Source organism: Bacillus rossius, chromosome 1 (assembly GCF_032445375.1).
Source record: "Bacillus rossius redtenbacheri isolate Brsri chromosome 1, Brsri_v3, whole genome shotgun sequence".
In the NCBI taxonomy this organism is placed as follows: domain Eukaryota; kingdom Metazoa; phylum Arthropoda; class Insecta; order Phasmatodea; family Bacillidae; genus Bacillus; species Bacillus rossius.
In genome coordinates, this window is record NC_086330.1 from 330218400 (window position 1) to 330234333 (window position 15934).

At 40.7% G+C, this 15934-nt stretch overlaps 1 protein-coding gene across 1 annotated transcript in view; it reads right to left on the reverse strand.

The window, feature by feature from the left end:
* Nucleotides 1-3280: 3280 nt before the first annotated feature.
* LOC134528076 (ionotropic receptor 25a-like) overlaps nucleotides 3281-15934 on the reverse strand; it is a 90712-nt gene continuing 78058 nt past the window's right edge. Inside the window, exons 14-17 of the mRNA XM_063361316.1 lie at nucleotides 11464-11611; nucleotides 9563-9732; nucleotides 7177-7298; nucleotides 3281-4680 (exon numbers count right to left, since the gene is read on the reverse strand). Of these exons, the coding sequence (XP_063217386.1) occupies nucleotides 4427-4680; nucleotides 7177-7298; nucleotides 9563-9732; nucleotides 11464-11611 (694 nt within the window). The 3' untranslated portion in view covers nucleotides 3281-4426. The remainder of the gene's footprint in view (nucleotides 4681-7176; nucleotides 7299-9562; nucleotides 9733-11463; nucleotides 11612-15934) is intronic.

The window sequence follows — 15934 nt, forward strand, 5'->3', positions numbered from 1 at the left end:
AAACGAATACGCAAACATGGTCTCTGAGAAAAAATATATATATACGTGAACATTTAAAATATCTGCTTCTATGCAGCTTTTTTAACTCGGGTACGCAAACTTGAATTGGTTTATAACAGATTATTACTTGAGTGAAGACTCTGAAGAAATTTCTGGTCCGGAACGGTGTATGATGGAGTAAATAAATTTAATTAACGTATTATTGTTTTTAAAATTATCATTACTTAAAAATAAACAATGAGACGATTCTTTTTGATATATGATAACATATATCTCAGACTATTCATATAAACATCATGCATGATTATGTCTTTAAGAAAAAACGGTGGTGTTGAAAAAAAATTACTGTGGATTTTTTGATTTATTTTAACAACACTTGTGGATTTTTTGGTTTATAAGGCTCATAACAACACTGGTAGGAAATATAAATACATCCTTACATACATTAGCGTACTTTAGGAACCAAAACTCAATGACAACATACATCAGACGAAATCAAGATGGCAGTCTCCACTAAACCGGATGGCTGCCTCCAGCAGACTAAAACGGTATAATTTGTTATTTTTTAAAAAAATTTTTTAAAGATGGCGGATATAACAAAAAGTGCAACGAAGCGGAGTGGGGTGTTCGATGATTTCATGGTAACGAAAAGTGTAACGCGTAAGAGTGGGGCGTTCGATGATACTCTGTTAACGAAAAGTGTAACGCGTAGGAGTGGAGCGTTCGATGACGTCGTGGTAACGAAAAGTGTAACGCGTATGAGTGGGGCTTTCTAAGATGTCATGGTAACGAAAAGTGAAACGCGTAGGAGTGGGGCGTTCGAAGATGTCATGGTAACGAAAAGTGTAACGCGTAGGAGTGGGGTGTTCGATGATGTCATGGAAACGAAAAGGGTAACGCGTAGGAGTGGGGCGTTCGAAGATGTCATGTTAACGAAAAGTGTAACGCGTAGTAGTGGGGCGTTCGATGATGTCATGTTAACGAAAAGTGTAACGCGTAGGAGTGGGGCGTTCGAAGATGTCATGGTAACGAAAAGTGTAACGCACAGGAGTGGGGCGTACGATTGAAAAGGGAGGAAGGTTATAGAAAACAAAATGGTGGACGTGACGTCATAATTCAGAAAAGGGGAATTTTCGTGTATAATGAGGTTTTTTAAAATGTTTTTGCCGTCGGAAGTGACGTAATTCACAATGGCCGTCGGAATTGATGTAATCTAAGATTCCCGTCGTGACTCCCTAAATCTGAGCCCTAATAAATAAGCTAAATGTCAGGTATAGGGATTTACATGTTAAACTACCACTATACAAAAGAGGAGAATAGACCCACGTTGAGGAGCTCGCGACCGCCCCTGAGGATCTTACACCTCGGGATATTTTTCAGGGGTAAAAAGGGGGATATTTTCTTCAAAAATTAAATTATCTCTCGAAAAGGTAAATTTTCCCTCGGAAAAGGGAAATTTTGGTGCAATGAGGTCCTTTGAGGTGTTTTTGTCGCCGGAAATGACGTAATCCACAATGGCGGCCGGAAGTGATGTAATCCAAGATGGTCGCCTCGAATCCCTGAATCCTCCATCACACATTGGTGTCCCAGAACATACCAAACCTACCTACTTACAGAGAATACTAACTTAGACCAATAATTATGGCCCATAAAGAATTTACTTAACTGTCGCCAGGTGTTTAGATATACGGGGCCTAGTTGTGTAAGTCCGTGTTCCAAACGGTCTTTCAGCAACGTGAATTCAACCCACTCTAAATATCAACATATTAAAACTACTGTGAATCAGTGGAATCTCAATGAGAAACTGTTTAATCTATTTAGAAAAGTTCAAACAGGTCTTTTTCAGTGAAATTCCACCGATTTGCATTAGTTTTAACAGTTCCATGTTAAGAAAGCTTAGCAAATATTTTTGAGATAAAGGTTCAAATAGAAATAAGGTTATCAATTGCGATAATTTATGGTCGTGGCTGGATAATTAATTAATGATGATATGTATCTAAAGTTTAAGTGGGGCTTTATTTTCTCTGGTAGCATAAGAAGATTTATTTTTCTGTAATATATTTTTTTAATTTTGATATTTTGATCAATCTTACATATAAATTAAATTTCACTAGAATTCAAGATAATTCATATAAAGTTGATTTTACTTGTTTTTCATATAATGGCATGTGTAGTAAAATCACCGCTTATGAACGTGAGGCTGGTGGCTTGCTGGACTCCACTGCCGCTCGTCTCTTAGCGACAAAACACGTACTAGTGCAAGGGATTAAAAATAATGTTTGAAGGTCAAAAATAATTGCATAACTACCTTAGTAGGCATAATATGAAATTCGTTAAGGCATTCAATGCTGGATGCATTGATTTAAAATTTTCAAAATATTTTCGCTGCATGGAATATGAGAAAATGTTTAATAGAGCTTTTTTTGAATATTAGCTAGCATATAGCATGTTCCAAGAGTTATTGAAGTTTCCAAAACATTTCTAGAAGAAAAAGGTACTTCGGAATCTACCTACACCTGTAGGTTGTACTGTAAGGAATTTTTTTATGTCTAAAATATCCATAAGAAATAGCTTATCACCGTCTGTGTTATTGGTAAAAGTTGGTATGTCCAGTTTCTGAAATCTAGTTTTTCGTTATAACCATGACTTGAGTTTCCAAATCAAGTTCAGGAAGAGCAAAGCATATTACTTATGGATGTTGTAGACATTAAAATGTTTGGCAATTACACAATTTTGTCTTAATGTGGACAAGATATTTTTTCATGTTTATGTTATTTAACAAGCGTTTTCCAGTTACCCCACGATACATGCATTCTCGAAGCCATTATGTATCTCAATGCATACATCAAACAAACGGGCAAGATATATTGAGTTAGAATAAAATGTGGGCACTTCTCTCAAAAAATTCCATAAAACCAAGCCGAGCATACATTGAAAGAAGGATTTGTTTATGGTCTGCTAGACATCTCGGTCCACAAGGACCAATAGCACCCACATATTAAAATAAAAAGCTCTAGCCAATCAGGAATGATATCCTACGGGGAAAAGTATGTGTGTGTAAATATTTCTATAATAAATGCTTGTAGGAGGGTATTCGTTTCGTCGAAAGGTAAGGGGGTTGGAACCTCTTTGTCTGCTGTTTGCTTTCAAATTATATCCTTGAATTAGTGGAAATGATAGAAAATTTATGATTTCTGGAGAGGAGGGGGAGGGTGTATATCCACCGCCCCATGATGCTTGGATGTGGTGTTACAAATAAACAGAAAAGTCCATGTTTTACTGAGTCTGGCCCTTTTTATTTCGTGCAGAATGACATTCGTATTATACAAGTTATCAAAACACTACGTATTGCTTTATTTGACGTGCAGCGTCCGGCACTCCACACTAAAAAAAAAACTGAGTAGATAAATAACAGAAAGCAAATCGGTTCTCTAACAGGTTCACAAGGCAACAGTTATCTATGTTAAGAACCCGCATAGTATTCCAATACACGGTTATAACAGTTCCACGTGCTGTATGAACAGCTGTATGGCGCCAAAAATAAAACCATCAGATGACTAGGTATCCCTTACCCCTGTGTTTAGGCTTTAGCCAGAATGGGCCAAACAAATCATCAATGTCTCAAATATCCTAAAAACAATAACATATTTAGTGTTAGGAAGATTATATATTCGAGAGAAAAGGGAAAAGGGAAAACCTCTACAGAAACTAACAAATAAATGTTTGTATTTGCCACCAGCTAAAGTACCTACTTTAGAAAAGTTTGTCTAGCACTTCAGGGAACATTTTTGTCGGACAATAAACTTATTTTTCTCCAAAAATGCTCTTTCTAATAATTTTTTTAAAACTATATTTTTTCCACATAATTTTATTTAATTTTTGGATCTTGAGATCCATATTCGTATTTTAAAATCGATTTTAAGTTTAATATTTGAGACACTTTAAAATCGATTTTGATGATCGAATTTTGGTGTTAAGGATTTCAGATAATCGATTTTGATATTTGGTTTTTAAGAAAAAAAATTGGTTCGTCCCATCACTAATTTTCAACGTATGGATTGCGGATACTGAAATTCGGCTATTGTGGGCATACGCAGGGGCGCAGCAACTAAATTTCCAAAAGGAGGGGGGGGGGGCAATATACCTTTTTATAAAGGATCATCGATCCCCCCCTATTTAAGTGGGGGGTTTTGGGGGTCCTCCCCCCGTGAAAATTTTGTATTTCAAGGTGGAAAATGGTGCTATTTAAGCAGTTTTATTGTCTAAAAAATTGATTACACAGCACTTTCTTTGCCCCCGTTTGCCCCCACTTCAAGGTTTCAGAAGGGAGGGGGAGGGGCAAAATACCCTTGTTCCCCCCCCCCCCCTGTTGTTGCGCCCCTGGGCGTACGTATTTCTTGTTTGTTTATTCCGCGAGTTCGCCTGCTCAGTAGAGCTGGCCCCGCGGGAACACGGAGATGTAGGACACGCGCGGCATGGCCTTGTCGCCGCCGACTCCGACGGGGCGGAAGTCCTTGGCCAAGGTGACGAGCTTGCGGGCGGACGGGTCGTGCAATGGCTGGCCGCCCGGCTTCTGCGCCGACACGGCGGTGGTCCTCTTGCGCTTGTAGTAGAAGATCTCTCCCGCCAGCGTGACCATGGCCAGCGCCAGGCCGAACAGCGTGGCGATGAACACCCCGCCTGCAGGCACGCAAGTCACGTCGCGAGCTCTGAGGGCGGCAACACGCATCTACGGGACGGGGCGACTGAATTGTTGCCCATTGGAAGGTCAGCAGCCCTTCAGGATTTTGCTGTCAGTGGTTAGTTTGTAAAGTGACCTAACCTAACCTAACCTAACCTAACCTAACCTAACCTAACCTAACCTAACCTAAACTAACCACTGTCAGAAAAATTCTGAAGGGCTGCCCATCCAAGGGGCAACAATTCAGACAAGATTTCAAAAACCTCCACTGTCAGAAAAATCATGATGGGCTGCCCTTCCAAGGGGCAAGTTTTCAGGATTATTTAAACACTTAGAGAAACATGTTTTCAGAAATTGGATGGGCTGCCCTTCCAATCGCTGAACAAACAAACCATTGCCAGAAAAATCCTGTAGGGCTGCCCATCCAAGGGGCAACAGTTCAGCTCCTCCCTACGGAACTTTAGGCGGTGTGATTCTGAAGCATGGCCTCCACATTCCGTTACGGGCCCTGGACCCAGGATCGGAGACGACCCCCCCCCCTCCAAATTTTACAGTCACGTGCTACATTATACATAATTGCATGGTTATTTCTTACATACACTCTTTTCAGAATGTTATTTAACCTGAAAATACAGCGTAAAATTATGGTTACTGTTTTATAAGTCCAAACTAAGCTTTATTTATAAACTTATTTTAATTTGAAATAACCACAGCGAGTATGTATATTTAATTTCACACACTGAGATAAATATAAACAGGGCTGGGCCCTGGACCCAGGGGTCCACCCAGCCCCACCCTTCTGGGGGCCATGTTCTTAAGACAATACCTCCTCCACGTCTCTATACGACTGTCCAAAAAATACATGTTGTAACGGCTCGAGCTTCCGAGATCAATTATAACAGTATTATTAGTTGTAATGGCTGCATTTGTAATGGATTGACTTCAGGTTATGACACCAACAGTGTTTTCCACTGGAAGAGAAGGAATGGGATAGAGTTAGGAGTTTGGGATTTGGTAGGGGAGGAGGGATTCAGGACTGGATTGGGCTCTGTGAGTTCAATATTCTCGCACCTGATGTCTATGCGATGGCGTTTATTCGCCCAACACTGTTCCGTCCTGTGCATGGACGGGTCGCTGGGCGCTGCCACTCCAGCAGAGACTCGAACACAGGACCTCGGTCGCGAAACCCCCCCCCCGGCATATGACTAGGCGAGACTTGAGGCCTCCCAGACTCTACTTCTGCCGGTCTCTTGGCGACAAAACATTTCTTCGCGCAACCAATAATTCCTCGCTTGACATCGGCCCGTTGCGACCATCCCTGGAGCTTGCTGAACCCATACTCTGTGAACTCTGCTGAACCCGCGGCAACAAAACCACTTGCCAGCTCGGCGCTCGCGCGAGGCGAGAGACAATGCAATTATTGCAAAGAGGCGGTTCTCTGTCGTCAGAGGGAGCCTTGCGGAAGGGGGGGGGGGAGAGTGAAGGAAGGACAGCGACCTGGGTGTTGCGTCGACAATGTCACAACTACGACAGCCTTCACAGACGAAATGAGAAATAACTCCTCGAATCTTAAGTTTTCTTACAACGTTATAATTAAACCCATGAAACATAACTTTTATAGACAAGTGAAATGGCTCTTAAATGCTATTCGAGATCACATATTTTTAATAAATATTGAATTCTTTGTAAATGGCGCATTAACATCTGGAGCCCTGCAAACCTTTTGGTTTAAGGGGGAATTATTGGGGTTCGTCAATTTGCAAATTAAAAATAATATGTTACCGCTTCCAATAAACATTTATCCTTTTTTTTTTTGTTTGAATGACATAGCTCTAGATGCTTGTTGAAGTCAGTACTTTTGAACTGGAGTGATTATCATGATATTTGTAGTCGCCCGCGTGAAATAATGTCATTTTCGCCCAGGGACTACAGACTAGTTAGTGCATGTGCTGTTGAAAAAAGGTATAGAAGGTCTGGGAGGTATATGACGTGTCGAAAATTAGGATAAATAGTTCACAATTAAAATTGTAGCGAGAAGATGGAAAAATTCAAGATGGCAGAGCCGAATTTTCAGGGCTGTATTTGTATTAGTGAGGCGGGATGGTAAGTGCGCCGTTCGCAGGTGCTAGTAGCGCGGTATCACCTCTAAGCCCTGGCGTGCTGTCAATCTTATGCTTCCAAAACACCTTCCAATATTGCGTGTCAAATTGAGTAGGAGGGTTATGACGTCACCGAAAAAGTTATTAGCGCAGCCATGTTTGTTTTTACAAGTTGGATGGCTTGAGTATCTATGAAATATATTTTAAAATAGGACGGGTACTAAAATATGTTGAATGTTGAACGGAATCAACCAATCAAAATCGTGCCTAGCGAAAAAGTAAATTGTGTCCGTTTCCGTCACAACGAAACACTTAAATGGCGAAATACACATGGATGATTAAAGAGGTTATAAAGGTGAAAAAACTGCTCGCTGCCGGGAGCAGACGACAGCTCACCCAGGGACTCCAGGGTGATGCCCTCGCTGTCGTCCGTGTCGGGACACGTGCCCTTGACGGACGAGTTCCAGTACTTCCCCGACAGCGTCTCGAAGTAGCGGTCCTTCTGCAGGTCCAGGATCCTGGTCCACCCGGGAACAACACACCCCTGCTTGAGTCCCGGCCTCGCGTTTTGTTTTCATTTTACAATACATTTTAAACTTAATTCACCTGTCTTGCATTTGCTTGTTTCGTCACAAAAAATTTCCAAGAAAAATTTACCAAGTGTGATGCAATTAATTAGCGCAAGTGACATAAATTACAAACACTCGCGCGATTTTTACAGACGTTACGTAACACTTATTAGTAAATGTCTGCTGATAATGTTTGTGACAGAACAACAAATACAAAAGAGGTAATAGTGTTAGATTAAAATAAATAGCCCTTTAAATGATTTAGAACGATAAAATAAAAACATCAACAGTTAAATTGAAAAAATAATAATTTTAATAGTTTTGTAACTGCTCTAGCTTATTACTAATTTTTGTAATAACAATCTTGAGCTTTAATTGTAATATTAATATGAAATAATAATTTTATATATAAAATTATAAAGAATTGTCATTGCTGGTATACACTGGATGGCATAGATATAAATATTATCTAAACATATTTGTCAAAAAACCATTTTGATTCGACCAGTCATTGCTGCAAGGGTATAAATAACAAGGGTTGAAGGATAAAAATTATGAACTCCTTTAGTAATTACGGTCAAATAGTTACAAGTTCTTGTTAAAATCCTAAACTTTATCTAACAATTTTTACTGAAACAGTTTGTGATGAGAATATTACTGAAAAGAAATAAAAAAAGAAGGATTGAAATAAAATTAATTCAAAACTTACTTCTACTACTACTACTACTACTACTACTACTACTACTACTACTACTACTACTACTACTACTACTACTACATTCGAACATTTTCGTTCCATTGAGTTTTAGAAAATAATTGATGTTCATTTTGAAATATTGGAGAATATATAGTATACTCTGTACATTAAGTTTTCACATTGTTCCGGAAGTTTCCAGAATGTTACAGCAGTTTCCAGAAACGTTCCGAACGTTTCCAAAAAATTTCAAAAGAAATAGTACCTCGAAATATACCTCCTCCTGTATGCTGTGCTCAAAGGGATGTTTTTATTGTATACTTGTATTCGTGTAGAAATCTAAAATATGACTGTGCATGAAGTCAGACGCTCGAATATCCCGCTTTCTTGCATCTTCGGATGTTTGTTACGTTTCGTTGTAATAAAAAATAATGGTTTAATAAATAATAACAGTTTTCAAATGTCGATGACGCTCCCCTTACAATTACATTTAATAAACTGAATCATGTAGACCTTAATATTTGAACAGTTTTTTGTATAAAAATACAAGTTGTCTTTATCGTTTCTTTAATCATCTCCGTTGAACATCAAGCTTGAAAGTTAAATAATATTTACTAAAAGTCTACTCATAACAGTTGCTTTTCGCACGATTAGGATATCGAAACTAGAATGAAAGGTTGGGTCGGTGACATTTAAAATGTTCCTTAATATTGTAAAATTATTATTTTTTGTTATTTTTTGACCACGAAGTTGCACGAGCAAGCGTTGAGCTCGTTTTCCGTTTAACGGAAAACAAATGCAACAAAATAGTGCCCATGAGGAAATTTTGTAAAGCTCAAATTAAAATGTTTGTTTGGAATACTTATTTTCGCATTATCTTACACTTTGTTTGTACTCGTCATGCTTCTTATTGGCGAATATTGTTCATGACGTCAGCTGCAGATGATGCTGTCTGACCTCGAAAGTTCAAGTTGGGCCAGCTTTGATCAGACAGATGCGCCAGTGCAATCAGCACCTGACGTCATAGAGGGGAAGTGAACCATTCAAACGGCATGTCTTCTGCATCTGCATCAGCTTCGACGCATCATACGGACGCGACAATGCTGGGGGGGGGGGGGGGGAAGAGAATCTCTTATTGCCGAGACTGAGACCTAGATTTTTAAGACTTTTGGGTCCATCCGCTGGATAGTAGCTTTCATTAGATATTACTAACATAGCAACATTGATTGTGAGAAGTAGTGCATCGGTTATTACTAGGCAAACAAACCATTGGTAGCCACATTTTTTGAGGCGTGAAAAAAAAAAGTATTAAGCGTTTTTTGCACCGCATTTAACCGTCTTCTACAAAGCAATAATTCGTCAAGTAGTTAAATTATCATTGAAAATCTAACGTCCCGCCAAGTTATTTTTTTTTTTTCGTTAATAGTTAAAGGGCCCAGGTCTCAGTTTCCAGTGTGAGATTCGCACTTCCAAGTACATCTGCGGACGCGATCGTGCGGAATGCCCGCGGGGTTGGCACCTCCTGCTTATCTCCAGCTGCAGGTGGCTGCCCTGCTGCACGGCGATGGCGTAGGGCTGCTCGGCGAACATCTCGCCCACCTCGGTCAGGTTGCAGTTGCGCGACACCTCGTAGCGGATCTGCGCCGCGTCGTGGATGAAGGCGAACTTGCCGTCCTCCTCCGCTATCACCTGTCCAACGAAAACACCGATCTCCTCACTTCAGCGCAAAGTAATCTGAAATATCTCCAGGAGCTGAAGAGCCCCCGTGTAGGGCTGAATGCACCAGCACGAGCTCCCTAGAGCCGCAGGGAAAAACGAACACGTCATTTCATTGCAACTTGGAGGAGGAGCTAACAACGAGAGGCTGGGGCAACCCATCTCAGTATAATGCCAAACCTCCCTTCACTTATCGGCTAAACTCTGCTTGATTTTATGAATCCCCATCCTAAGAGCGACACAAGGTGCTTAACCAAGTCTCTGCCACATCTCTGGGACTCCTTCAGCGGGGACGCACCACAACGCCGAAATGCCAAATTGACCACAAGCCGACAGCTAGAAAACTGCTGTGTACCACAACGCCGAATTACCACAACGCCGAAATACACTAACGCCGAAAAATGTCATAGCAGGACTGCCACAAAGGTTAGGTTAGACTAGTTTAGGTTAGACTAAGTTAGGTTAGATTAGGTTAGACTAGACTAGGTTAGGTTAGGTTAGGTTAGGTTAGGTTTGATTGTTGTATTTCGGTGTTAAAGTACATTTAAGAAGCACACACAATTTCATTCAGTTGTTATTTCGGCGTTGTGGTACACAGCAGTTTTCTAGCTGTTGGCGTTGTGGTCAATTTTGACATTCGGCGTTATGGTATTTCGGCGTTGTGGTAACGACCCCTCCTCAGCCACCCAAGGAGCCTGTGGTCTGGTCGAAGTGTATCCAACCTCTCCTAGCTGTCCAGGCTAGTGCCGGAGCTATCGCGCCGCTCACTGCATCCACCCTTCAGCGGGGTGGGGACTCCACCCCTCCAGACGTGCTCTGAGCGAGCATTGGCATGCATTTTTCGCCCAAGGATTTATTGACCAGCTGTGTGGTGAAACGTTATAGCATCGTGATTATAGATGTTACTTTAGACATGATACTGTATCCCAATTTAAAAAAAAAAACAATAACGGACAGAAAATATGAACATGCAAACACACAGACAACAGCTAACATCAGCCTACGTAAGGAATACGTCCGAAAATCATTACAGCACAGACGGACACCGTGGGCTAAAACGACGAGACAGGGGCGACAAGAACAGTAGATAAAGAAATAAAACATTGGACAACACAGCGACAATCGGACAAACCCAACGATTGTGAAGCACTTCCTTCGCCTTGCTTCCTTTCACCATCGAATTTACCAAGAACGCTAGTTAAAAATATATATATATATTTTTTTTTTCCAGGGATCTTCGTAAATTCACGGACACAGAGTTCACTGATTTTGAACATAAATAAAAAAAAATAAAAAAATTAAAAAACCGATCAAGTATACAGCAAGAACATACTTATTATTAGAGACCTGCAAAATTAGCGGTTTCGATGGCCTTCAGGATAGACTGCACATACCCCTGTACACTCGGGCAAATAACGCAAGTTCATTGGATGCCGACTTGTAAGTCGTCTCAGCTGGTTTGTCTGTGATTCGATCCTTCTTTGGTTGAGGGTTTTATAACTGGTTGAGATTCGTCCAGATGAACAGTAAGTCAATAGCAAAATTATTTAAGAGGTACATATGTTTGAATTCTAGCCTATCACCGAATGAATCCGCGAATTTTGCAGGTCTCTACTTATTATTGTTTATTAGTGTTAACATTCTCCGACGAGCAGTCCGAGAACTGAGTGTAATGAGCTTGGAGCTGCGGCGCGAGTCACGTACCTTCTGGAAGCCCACGGAGGCGTTCTCGACGGGGCCCGCCTGCGTGATGGCCTGCAGGATGTGTCCGTACTGCTCCTTGATGGGGTAGTCCCACACGCGGTACTTGGACTGGTCGCTCGTGCTGTTCAGCGTTATGTCCTTCCACACGCTGCGGGCAACGTCGTGCGCGTTGGTCACCATGAACACAACAAGCCAAACTTAAATTCAATCACCCCCTTCCCTTTTTTGACGTGACAACGTCTAATAAATCGATGAACGCCGGCTGCACGCACGAAAGTGTCCCGTTATGTTCATTGTCCCGTTACGCGCATTGTCCCGTTACACAATTCCCGTTACCCTCATTGTACGCTTGCGCCGCATCTATCTCTCTTCCACTCGATTGGAACAACCATCGATTTGACTTTTTCGAGGCACATTAAACTTGAAACACTCCCATTCGTTTCCTACTTTTCCTATCATCGTCCTATCCTTAACAGAATAACACAGATTGGAAGAAGTTAAATAGCAAACATGTATAAAATTTATAGTTAAAATAATCTCTTCGTTAAAGTAATAAACATATTTGAATCAATGAGTGCAAATAAAAGTAAATTTATCAATTAAATTGAAGATTTCATTTCACTCCTTCTTTGTATCCATACAAAATAGTGATAATTCAATAAAAATTATTCAATTTTATTCATACAAGTATGCAATCATTTAATCAATGTTTTATTATGACGTTTTCACGTTAAACTATCGTCCGTAAACCAACTTTACAGACAACCAATTTTTTTTAATTATCATTTTGGTCCAAGCTGAACGTCTGGCTGGGTTGCCTAACGGTGTGCAGAGCTCCAGGTGTTAACACGCCATTTACAAACTGCTCAAGATTTAATAAGTGTCTCGTTACGAACATAATATTTAAGAAGCATTTCACGTTTGTATAAAGTTTCGTTCCATGGTTTCAAATATGACGAGTATTTTTTGGACAGCAGAAAAGACTAAAAGGGTTGTTTTCACAGACGTTTTATATATGAAAATTTCCACATGCAGCATCGTAAATGATATATAAGGACGTGTAAAGAGCTTTATCGTTAACATTCCAACATAAAATGATAATGTCACGGCTTAGAAAGTCCCATAGAGGCGCGTTACCGACGAGAAGACTTCACGCCAGTTCGGTGCCCGGCCCGTAGAGGCGAAAAGGCGTGTGATGCGCGAGTTAGTGTCGCCCTTAGCAGTAGTATATATTGGGGGCTCCTGCGCCTGGCTTCTGGCTGTGGAGCCGGGAGCCGGTCCGCCATCTTGGATTGTGATGTCACGGCGGCCATCTTGGTTGGTGTGACCTTGACCTTTGACCTTGACCCCGACGGCCATTTTGGATCCGCCATCTTGGATCCGCCATCTTGGATGACGTCATTGTGTTCTAGAAAATTCCGGCGATGTGTTATCCGCCATTTTGAATGATGACGTCACCGTTGCAATTATCGTTATGGTCGCCATCTTTAACTTTTTTATTTATTATCCGATTTTAATGAATTTTTTTTAAAATTTATAAAAAAAATTCACTTAATAAAATTTTAATAAAATATTTATAAAAAATATACTTTTACGACACGGAGTTCAGAGTCCTCGGTTCGAACCCGTCGAGTGCAAAAAAAATAAAAATGGCGACCGATCCTTCCCCCGTGGTGGCTGCTGGCAGACTGACTCCCACCACTTTTTTTCAAAGCATATATAACATCATCTAGTATGACGTCATGACCACCATCTTGTCTTCGATGCTGGAAGCCATCATCATTGTATCGTCGGCTAGAATGCACCAACGCCATGTTAGTTTAATTCGTATCCGCTAGAGTGCAGTAATCATTTATTATTGCTGTGACACCCGCCATCTTGTCATTTGGCCGCCATCTTGAAAATCCGTAATTATTTAGCTAGAAATTCGGGAAAAGTTCCAAAATTCATTAAATAAATCACTCATTAATTTACATATTGATTCGATCGATTCCCGTCCTCGGTTGGATACCCGATCGTTGCAATAATGTTTAATTTTATGTAAAAATAAAATTTCAATAAACCATGTTCATCATTCGTAAAGAGACTCTAAATCCTCTACGACCACCATCCTATCAGACATCAAGACCACCATATTGGAATGCGTAATTTTAATGCTAGAGATTCGGGAAAAAGTTCAAAATTCATTAACTAAATTTGTAATATATATACTGATTGATTAGATCGACTTAGGTCCTAGGTTCGATCCCTGGTCGATACAAAACAACTTTAATATTTTAAAAAAGTACCACTAAAGTGGCAGGTTTGAGAAAATAAAAAACACCACAAGTTCCTTTAAAAAAACTTTTATTACATACATACTACACTACTACAAATACAAAAAAATACACAGACAAATTACTAAAGTCTTGTGGATTTCTCGATTTCCGCATCAGCCACCCACGAATTAAAGCGAGGTGGAAAGCCCCACCACTTGACGTAGGACCGTCCTTTTCTTCGTTTTATAATCATCTCCACAAATTACGTATCGGGATACAACGTAGGCTGAATCTCTTCGGCATAGAGGCCGCCATGGATAGGTTTGTGGTCCAAATCTTCGAGGTAGTAGGTCCTAGGCTCTGATTCACGAACATGTGTCACACGGAAAAGTTCGGGACTCCAGTTTGCAGTGAAACCTTTCTCGAAGATACCTTTCTGCTTGGAGATTCGCACAATGTCACCGACGTTAGTTTTACGCTTTCGTGGATCTTTCTTCTTCGTGTTGGAAAACACTGTTTGAAGCAGGCGATTGTCTGTTATGTCCTTTGGCTTCATTTTCGTGGTAGAATGCACCGTGGAATTATACTCGCTTATTAGTTTCGGCAAGATGTCAAGCCACTTGTAATTTCTGTTAGCCGTGAACTGTCGCCACATCTTGGAACGCAAAGTTCTGTTAAACCTTTCGACAACGGAGGCTTTGACGTTACTAAATGTAGAGTAGTGTTTGATGCCATACTTCTTCATCAAAGCCTTGAAGGTCGCATTGTAGAATTATTTCCCGAGGTCCGTTTGCAGGTGCGACGGTACACGTCCATCACGTAAAATATTGTTTATGGCCTTGGCTACGTCAGTTGCAGTCTTTGATTTGACAGGTCTAGCCCAAGCGAACTTGCTATAAACATCGATGACTGTCAACATGTACTTGAAACCTTTATTCAATCGGGAATACGGTATCATCTCAACAAGGTCCGCCTGGAATAAATCGTCAATTCCACGAACTATGACTTTGCGACGAAGGTATTTCCATCTAGCAGGAGCATGAAGTTCGCGAGCGATTCCGGTTCGACTCATTGTATGTAGCCGGCTTCCCTCAGTTCTTCAAGTATGGAGACTATTTCGTTGATGTGCGAATAGTTTCCTACACTAAGCGAAGCATGTAGAATTCTAAGGCGATCAACTAATTCATTAGGGTCGTCCCAATATGCGTAGTCAAATATCTGACCACTTTCTAGCTTTTTAAACCTTCGCCATGTATTGTTAGTTCACTGAAGAGATTAGCGAGAATGTCGATTTTTTCATGATCTACGTCTTTATATACACCACTATCTGGATCGTTATCGCGAAAATGTGCATTGGTTAGCTCTAGCAGTTTTTTGTACTCTTGTAAGACTATGTGAGAATATCCTTTAGGCTCCCTGCGAAACAGCAATTCGTACAGACCAGGAGTCCCGCGTGTTTTGAACGCTTCTACGCGCACGATATTTCCTGGTAGAAAGTCTATTTCTTTAGCACCGAGGAACCACTTATTATGTTATCTGTACACTCCGTAGGTCGTGTCATTATTCCGGCTCGTAAACGATATCAGGTATGGTCGGACCATTGCATTAACTTGATGTCCCTTTTTCGGTATTTTTTTCTTGTGCATGGACTCTGTACTTGTTAAGTCCTCTTCTTCTCGATCTGGTTCATACTTTCTCTTCTTTACAGTTGGCATTTCATCTTCAACTTCTGTCTTCACAATGATGGCTGGTTCTTCCTTGTTTTTAAGTTCGTCGAGGCGACTAATGATTAGTTTAAATATCTCCTCATTTTCCATCTCACGTGCAAGTCTGGTTCGTCTAGCAAGTAAATATTTTTCACGAACAGACCGTATAGCTCGATGAAGGTCACTGGCCAGGTCCGACATTGTACTGGCTGAAAACTTATTGCAAGACCTCCTTATATACTTTTGTTATTCGTTCGCAGAAACTTCTTTCTTGTGTTTGGCTAAATCTGAATTTGTTGACAAGTGAGATAGTGATGCTTTCAGACTACTTTGAAAAGTTCTCAAATCGTCACGTCTTTGTGCATTCGATACTTCGATCATGTCGCGAATGCGAGAATCCGAGGCTTCCACACGCTGGTCGATGGCAACGAGATACTCTAGTAATTCGTTTTTCACACTTTTCACCTTTTGAGCCAGTAGCGAAATGTATTTGCGGATAACGTCGTC